General features: G+C 50.6%; 1 protein-coding gene across 1 annotated transcript in view; it reads left to right on the plus strand.

Annotated features, from left to right (window-relative positions):
* The window catches only part of hnrnpll (heterogeneous nuclear ribonucleoprotein L like), a gene marked incomplete at its 3' end in the record, with an annotated part of 22,885 nt that extends 17,608 nt beyond the window's left edge, over positions 1-5,277 (plus strand). Inside the window, exons 9-12 of the mRNA XM_079238231.1 lie at positions 4,636-4,834; positions 4,915-4,972; positions 5,049-5,151; positions 5,226-5,277. Of these exons, the coding sequence (XP_079094357.1) occupies positions 4,636-4,834; positions 4,915-4,972; positions 5,049-5,151; positions 5,226-5,277 (412 nt within the window). The remainder of the gene's footprint in view (positions 1-4,635; positions 4,835-4,914; positions 4,973-5,048; positions 5,152-5,225) is intronic.
* Between the last annotated feature and the right edge of the window lie 4,236 nt (positions 5,278-9,513).

The following is a 9,513-nucleotide window of genomic DNA, read 5'->3' on the forward strand; positions in this document are numbered from 1 at the left end:
CAAACGGACATGCAGACGGACACGCAGACGGACACGCAGACGGACACGCAGACGGACACGCAGACGGACACGCAAACGGACACGCAGACGGACACGCAGACGGACACGCAGACGGACACGCAGACAGACACGCAGGCGGACACGCAGACGGACACGCAGACGGACACGCAAACGGACACGCAGACGGATACGCAGGCGGACACGCAGACAGACACGCAGACGGACACGCAGACGGACACGCAGACGGACACGCAGACGGACACGCAAACGGACACGCAGACAGATACGCAGACGGACACGCAGACAGACACGCAGGCAGACACGCAGACGGATACGCAGACGGACACGCAGACAGACACGCAGACGGACACGCAGACGGACACGCAAACGGACATGCAGACGGACACGCAGACAGACACGCAGACGGACACGCAGACAGACACACAGACAGACACGCAGACGGACACGCAGACGGACACGCAAACGGACATGCAGACGGATACGCAGGCGGACACGCAGACAGACACGCAAACGGACACGCAGACGGACACGCAGACGGACACGCAAACGGACACGCAGACGGACACGCAGACGGACACGCAAACGGACACGCAGACAGATACGCAGACGGACACGCAGACAGACACGCAGACGGACACGCAGACAGACACGCAGGCAGACACGCAGACGGACACACAGACAGACACGCAGACGGACACGCAGACGGACACGCAAACGGACACGCAAACGGACATGCAGACGGATACGCAGGCGGACACGCAGACAGACACGCAAACGGACACGCAGACGGACACGCAGACGGACACGCAGACGGACACGCAGACCGACACGCAGAGGGACACGCAGACAGACACGCAGACGGACACGCAGACGGACACGCAAACGGACATGCAGACGGATACGCAGACAGACACGCAGACAGACATGCAGACGGACACGCAGACGGACACGCAAATGGACACGCAGACGGACACGCAGACGGACACGCAGATGGACACGCAGACGGACACGCAGACGGATATGCAGGCGGACACGCAGACAGACATGCAAACGGACACGCAGACGGACACGCAGACGGACACGCAGACGGATGCGCAGATGGATACGCAGACAGACACGCAAACGGACATGCAGACGGATATGCAGACGGACACGCAAACGGACACACAGACGGACACGCAGACGGATACCCAGACGGACACGCAGACAGACATGCAAACGGACACGCAGACAGACACGCAGACGGACACGCAAACGGACACGCAGACGGATATGCAGACGGACACGCAGACAGACATGCAAACGGACACGCAGACGGACACGCAGACAGACATGCAAACGGACACGCAGACGGACACGCAGACGGACACGCAGACGGATGCGCAGACGGATACGCAGACGGACACGCAGACAAACACGCAGACGGACACGCAGATGGATATGCAGATGGACACGCAGACAGACATGCAAACGGACACGCAGACAGACATGCAAACGGACACGCAGACGGACACGCAAACGGACATGCAGACGGATACGCAGACAGACACGCAGACGGACACGCAGACGGATACGCAGACAGACATGCAAACGGACATGCAGACGGATATGCAGACGGACACGCAAACGGACACGCAGACGGACACGCAGATGGATACGCAGACGGACACGCAAACGGACACTCAAATGGACACGCAGACAGACACGCAGACGGACACGCAAACGGACACGCAGACAACCACGTCGGGTGCAGTGTGAGCATTGCACCCGGCCCCAACAGCTCCTCCCACAGATGGTTAGCCCCCAGAGGGCTTTCGGGTTTAGCCTGACCGGGCCCCATGGGCAAAGGCCCGGCCACCAGACACTTACTCTTGTACCCCGTCCCCAGGCCTGGTTCCAGAGGGGGGCCCCGGTGACCCGTGTCCGGGCAAGGGAACATTTATGCCCAGGGTCGTAGTCATAGAGGTCTTTCAGCTGCACTTTGTCTGGTCCCTCCCCTAGACACCTGTTTGCCATGGGTGACCCTACCAGGGGCATAAAGCCCCAGACAACATAGCTGCTAGGATCTTCGGGACACACAAACCCCTCCACCACGATAAGGTGACAGCTCAGAGATCACCACCTGGTGGTGAGTTGGCTCAGATGGTGGGGGAGGAAGTCGGTCAGATCTGGCAGGCCCAAACGTGTTGTGAGGGTCTGCTGGGAACGTCTGGCTGAGTCCCCCATCAGAGCGAGCTTCAACTCCCACCTTCAGCAGAGCTTCAACCATGTCCCGAGTGAGGCGGGGGACATTGAGTCCGAATGGGCTGTGTTCCATGCCTCTATTGCTGAGGCGGCCGGCCAGAACTGTGGCTGTAAGGTCGTTGGTGCCTGTCGTGGCGGTAATCCCAGGACTCGTTGGTGGACACCAGCAGTGAGGGATGCCGTCAAGCTGAAGAAGGAGTCCTATCGGGCCTTCTTGGCCTGTGGGACTCTGGAGGCAGCTGATGGGTACCGACAGGCTAAGCGGCATGCGGCTTCGGCTGTCACTAAGGCAAAAACTCTGGCATGGTAGGGGTTCCGCGAGGCCACAGAGAATGACTTCTGGACGGCTTCGAGGAGATTCTGGTCCACCATCCAGCGGCTCAGGAGGGGGAAGCAGTGCTCCATCAACACTGTGTACAGTGGAGGTGGGGAGCTGCTGACCTCAACTCGGGACGTTGTGGGTCGGTGGAGGGAATACTTCGAAGACCTCCTCAATCCTACCAACACGTCTTCTGATGAGGAGGCAGAGCTGGTGGACTCAGGGTTGGACTCTCCTATCTCTGGGGCTGAAGTCGCTGAGGTGGTCAAAAAGCTCCTTGGCGGCAAGGCCCCGGGGGTGGATGAGATCCGCCCGGACTTCCTTAAGGCTCTGGATGCTGTGGGGCTGTCCTGGCTGACACGCCTCTGCAGCATCGCGTGGACATCGGGGACAGTGTCTCTGGACTGGCAGACTGGGGTGGTGGTCCCCCTTTTTAAGAAGGGGGACCGGAGGGTGTGTTCCAATTACAGGGGAATCACACTCCTGAGCCTCCCTGGTAAGGTCTATTCAGGGGTCCTGGAGAGGAGGGTCCGCCGGATAGTCGAATCCTGGATTGAGGAGGAGCAGTGTGGTTTTCGTCCTGGTCGCGGAACAGTGGACCAGCTCTATACCCTCTCTGGGGTCCTGGAGGGGGCATGGGAGTTTGCCCAACCAGTCTACATGTGATTTGTGGACCTGGAGAAGGCATTCGACCGTGTCCCCCGGGGGCTCCTGTGGGGGGTACTCCGGGAGTATGGGGTACCGGACCCCCTTGTATGAGCTGTCCGATCCCTGTACGACAGGTGTCAGAGCTTGGTCCACATTGCCGGTAGTAAGTCGGATGTGTTTCCGGTGAGGGTTGGACTCCACCAAGGCTGCCCTTTATCACCGATTCTGTTCATAACTTATATGGACAGAATTTCTAGGTGCAGCCGAAGTGTTGAGGGGATCCGGCTTGGTGGCCTCAGGATTGAGTCCCTGCTTTTTGCAGATGACGTGGTCCTGTTGGCTTCATCTGGTTGTAATCTCCAGCTCTCGCTTGAGCGATTCGCGGCCGAGTGTGAAGCGGCTGGGATGAGAATCAGCACCTCCAAATCTGAGACCATGGTCCTCAGCCGGAATAGGGTGGATTGCCCTCTCCGGGTCGGGAGTCAGGTCCTGCCTCAAGTGGAGGAGTTTAAATATCTCGGGGTCTTGTTCACGAGTGAGGGAAGGATGGAGCGTGAGATCGACAGACGGATCGGTGCGGTGTCTGCAGTAATGCGGACTCTGCGCCGGTCTGTCGTGGTGAAGAAGGAGCTGATCCAGAAGGCGAAGCTCTCCATTTACCAGTCGATCTACGTTCCTACCCTCACCTATGGTCATGAGCTGTGGGTCGTGACCGAAAGAAGGAGATCTCGTATACAGGCAGCTGAAATGAGTTTCCTCCGCAGGGTGGCCGGGCTCTCTCTTAGAGATAGGGTGAGGAGCTCGGTCATCCAGGAGGAGATCAGAGTAGAGCCGCTGCTCCTCCGCATCGAGAGGAACCAGTTGAGGTGGCTCGGGCATCTGGTCAGGATGCCTCCTGGACCTCCCTGGTGAGGTGTTCCAGGCACGTCCCTCTGGGAGGAGACCCCGGGGAAGACCCAGGACACGCTGGAGGGATTATATCTCTCGGCTGGCCTGGGAACGCCTCGGGATCCCCCTGCAGAGTTGGCAAATGTGGCTGGGGAGAGGGAAGTCTGGGCTTCCCTGCTTAGGCTGCTGCCCGCGCGACCCGACCCCAGATAAGCGGTATGAAGATGGATGGATGGAAAATATTATCCTGATGCAGCAACATAGAGGGGCTTTTCCTGGTTTAACTAATGTTGCAGAAGCGTCATAGAAGCAACATAGCAACGCCCAGCTCTCTGCTTATCATTCTGTTACACCATCAGTGTTTCAGAGCGGGACGACTGACACAGTTGGTATCTCATTTCAGCTCCGAGATGCATCAATGTTTAAACCAGAAGCTAAACGCTTGCCTCATGTCAGACATCAGCATGGCATTTGGTTTTCAGTCACCATCAACATGCCCATCTGTCCCTGTCCAGCGTGTCCAAGCAGCAGGCGGTGATTCCCAGCCAGGTGTTTGAGCTGGCTGACGGCAGCAGCAGCTACCAGGACTTCAGTCTGACCAGAAACAACCGCTTCAGCAGCGCTCACAGCAGCAGGAACATCATCCAGCCGCCAGCCGCCGTTTTGCACTTCTACAACGCGCCGCCGACCCTCAGCCAGCACCAGCTTCTCAAGGTGAGGCTCCTCCTGGCTTAAACACCTGCTCCTGTTTTAAACAACCAGTTTGATGTGTGTCCTCATGTTTATGTCGCCAGCTCTGCTCCGAACACAACGTTCCCGAATTCACCAAGTTTAAGGTCTTTGATGCCAAACGTGAGTTCAGCCAATCATACGGCAGCAGCAGAAGCTTCAGTTAATGCATGTTGTAAACCTTTCAATCCTCCTGCAGCCAGCTCCAAGACCCTGTCTGGCTTGTTGGAGTTTGACAGTAAAACCGAAGCCGTTGAGGCATTGACGGTCCTCAACCACCACCAGATCAGAGTACCCAGTAAGTGTCTGGTTTATCCTTCAGAACACGGTCTCTGCTGCATTCAAACAAAGCCGGTTCTCTCCACTCTGCAGGCAGCTCCAACCCCTTCACCCTGAAGCTCTGCTTCTCCACTTCCTCCCATCTGTGACCCCGAAGCAAGATGGCGACCGTGTAAACAAAGCTCCTCCAGGACACAGCAGAGAAAAGATCAGTTCGCATGTCTCAGTCTGCAGAAGAAGCAACCTGAAGATTCACATCGATCTTTCTTTAGTTTAGGTTTATTTTTTAGTCTGTGGTTTGCAGTATGCGGTATCGGTAAATACTTCAAGCTTACTTCTGGTACTTTCTGTGTGAATGAGGAAGCTGGTGGGGCGCAGGGGGATAACTAAAGGCTAACAGAGACTTTTCATCTGCAGGTCTCCACAGGACAGCCGTAACTCATAAAGGCTCATTAAGTAGTTTTCTGAAGCACAAACACACATTTCTACGCTCTGGCTGGTGCGCACACACACCGGAACGTTTCAATATACAAAAGAAACAAAAGCCAGCCATCTTTGTTGAGTCGCTGGCCGGCCGCTATGGTTTTGTTTTTAGTGCTTTGGTTTGGAAAACAAAGATCGGACATTTCACAGTTAAATTAAAAAAACTGAATCTGAAAAATTGTGGAACATCTGGAGGAAAGTTAACAGAAAACACACGGCCTCCATAAGACAAACCAGACAATCAGCAGGACTTATAAGAAGACAAACTGAGAAAAACATGAAGAAAACCAGCTGTTGGTGCTTTAAAGGGACATTTTCTGTTTTTTACTGCATTTATATACGGAATGTCTTTGGCATTTTATCTCCTGTGCTGCAGTTTAGATTTGTTCCTACTTCTGACGGGTAAGCCAGTAAGGTCGCACCATGACTTTCAGCCATCCTAAACTACAGCTGCCTGTTAGGGACAAACAGCAACAATGTGAAATAAGACATGAACTCGGCACATGGGGGGCCGACCAATAGGTGAAACCCAACACACGGGGCGTGACTAACAGTGTTGTGATCTCTGATCACTTGTCTCTAATGTGATTGGTTCAGATATTTGAGGGAATTTGGCCGTTTTCAAAGCAGTACATGATAATTAAAGCATGAAGGATGGAGAGTCGGGAAATTTTGCTGTAACTGACAGAAATCTTGCTGTTCACTTTACTGTACAAAAGAAAAAGACACCTCTAGGTTCAAAACAAGGTAAATATCATCCTTTCCTTTTAGATCAAGAAAAGTTTGTCTTCTACTCGATCAGTCAATGAAACCCTCACCGATTGGCTGCAGAGCCGTGCGAAAGCAACAAAAAGTTGAACTTTTTTCATGTTGTGTCGTATTCCAAGCCGCACATGCACGTCTACATTAACCAAAGTGAAATTTCCCAAGCATGAATGTCGCCTGTCGCTTGGCTGGAGGAGGGAATGATTTTCACCTCATCATGCATATTTTATAAATAATGACTGGGAGGCAGTCATGTTGACCCCCCCCGCCCATGCGCCAAGCCGCTAAAAAGCTTTTACCCTAAGTGTGCGAGGCGGAGAAGCAGCTAGAGAGGCTTATTACCCCGGCTAGCCGCTAGCAGAATTTTCAGTGCTGGAAGTCACCACTAGGGGCAGCATGCAGCACGGACACTTAGTAAACAACTATTTACCTGTCTGTTGCTATTTTTAAGGGACGAGTGTTTGTCGTTTTTTGCAACAGGGAGGAAACATGGAAAAGATGCCAAACAAGGTCAGAAGTATCCACCGTGCTTTGTTCACATTAGCTTCTCAAGTCTATTGCGAGTGGCCTACATGCCAAGCAAAGACTAAGAACACGTTGTAGCCATGATAGATAAGCAGACGTGTTCATAACGGCAAGTATCTCTAAGCCCTTACACAGTGTTGGTCATTAGCATTGTTAGCATGACAGTAGATCCTGCTAAAATACATTAGCTTTGTTGCTATAGAGCAATAGCTGTTAAAGTCACTGTTGCAGTAAACGCAGGTCATAAAGCCTTCCCACCGGCTTTTAGTCCGGTTTTACAGCCGCCATTTAGCTATGTTTCCATTACAGTTTTTCACAAAATAAAAGTGATATCTATAAAATTCTGACAAAGCACAACGGCGATTTGCAAACGTCTCCATTGTTTTGCACGAAAGCTGTGATTCTTATTAAATCTCGTCCCGTGAGACTCCAGTTTGAGCAGGATGGAGATACAAAACGTTTAGCATTTTGCTAAAGCTGTTGTCGCTGTCCTCATCAGAAGACGAAAGCAGCAGGAGATAGGTCAGAAATGGAGGCCATAAGTATGCGAAGGAACACAAATAAAGGACGCAGAGGATTCTCGGCATCTCTTCAAAGCCCTTCTCCCTCATTTCTCTTAAATTCTTTGTAAAACTGCATTTCTCTGTTGTTTGCTATCGAGAATGGAGGTCATGTTATCTCTTTGAAGTCTTTCCATGAGAGCGTGAAAACTTTCTAACGATTTTTTAGGAGGTTTTTCTAAATGCAGCTGTTTCCATTGGCAGGTTTTTATTGTGATATTTATGTTTTTGGGAAAAATTGAAACGCAGCTTCTAAAATTTTGTAAACGTACAGAAGAGGAGAACCGGTTAGAACTGGTGGGAACTGGAAACTCATCACCCGAGTGAAACTCCATGAAGCATGGGACGACACGGTTTAATCAGTGTTGTCGAGGCCTTTTGAACCACGGCGGCTACCGTAGTTGGTACAGGTGTTGGAAGAGGTGAGGACCGAGGATGCGATGCGTGATTGGTCCGACAGCTGGGAGGATTTCGTACACGTCTCTTTAAAGCTGCGTAACGATGCTGTAACTGCAGAATCATGCCGTGTTTCCTCAACACACATAATCAGCTCTGATTCCAGTCTTCCATCTTCTCAGAACGAGGCCGGATTATTCCTTCGCTCCCCACCGTTTGCCGTTCCTGCGCTGCAAACCGCAGACAGACAGCAGATAAATATCGGTGCATTGCGTTTTAAATGGCTGTATTATACTGTGTATGTGAGCTTTCTTTCCTTTAGTGATGTCTTTCAAACTAAGCCAAGCTGGGAGGTTTCCTCCACATGAAGTTTTATTCTAATAAATATCTATGTTGTCACTCAATAAAGAATTAGTCACAATCAAACTATATATTAGCTGATGATTTATTTGTGCAGGTTGGAAAACTCAGGGAGGAACCACTGAAACATAAGACACTATATCTGCTGGTTTGATTCACTGCTGTAAGAATGATACATCGCAGGTTGAGCTGTTTACCCTCTGCCTTCGTTTCTAAATGTTTGTGTGAACATTTAAATGAAGCATTTAGGATTAATGATAAAGATTTATGGGATTTATTTCAATTCAAACTGAAGGAAGCACTTTAACTGGAGGTTGTTAATAATATTTCATTGTAGGATTTATCCTTTAGAGCGTTAATCCCTCCACAGCTCCTGTAGCTTTATTCTCATTTTGTGTATTTTATTAAAATATATCTGAGTAAGTAATCATCTGGATTTATTGGTGGTAGTTGGTTATTTTCAGGAAATTAAAGAGAAATAAACAAGAAATGTTCCTGTGATCAGTTTTAATAACTGTAATTTTGGTATTTTCTTTATATTTTTTTGGGTTTTGACAGAAGCGAAAGAAACAGTCATGGACCGGTTTCTGGAATAATTCTGTTCAGATTTCATGTTCAGACATCATTCTACAAACCATTCACTTCTGTTTGTCTAAACTGTTTTGTGACGGAATCTGAGCTCCTCCACTTCACAACGTGTCCATCTGCAAACTAAATCTCAGAATTCTTTCGTCTATCCAGCAGACAACGGCTGCTGAAAGCCAGGAACAACCTGATCCTCTGCATATTCTCGAGACCCCATAACAATCATGACATTATTTCAGGGGGTTCGTCCGACATTACAAGTGGTGGGGGTCACAAACACCAGTTATGGTGGATGAGACTGGTTTGAACCAGATGAAACTAGTGTAAACTGGATGAGACTGGTTTGAACCAGATGAAACTAGTTTAAACGAGATTAGACTGGTTTGAACCAGACAAAACTAGTTTAAACCAGATGAGACTGGTTTAAACTGGGTAAGACTGGTTATAGCAAGATGAGGCTGGTTTAAATTGAATGAGACTGGTTTGAACCGGATGAAATTAATTTAAATCAGGTGAGACCAGTTTTTACTGGATGAGACTGGTTTCAGCAAGACGAGGTTGGTTTAAATTGAATGAGACTGGTTTACACTGGATGTGACTGATTTAAACTGGATGAGACTGGTATGAACCGAATGAAAATGGTTTGAAACAAATGAGACTACAGAGACTTGAAGAGAATCAACAAACTGATCCAGAAAGCTGCTTCTGTGC

The sequence above is a fragment of the Telmatherina bonti genome, assembly GCF_933228915.1.
Source record: "Telmatherina bonti genome assembly, chromosome: 3".
Taxonomy (NCBI): Eukaryota; Metazoa; Chordata; class Actinopteri; order Atheriniformes; family Telmatherinidae; genus Telmatherina; species Telmatherina bonti.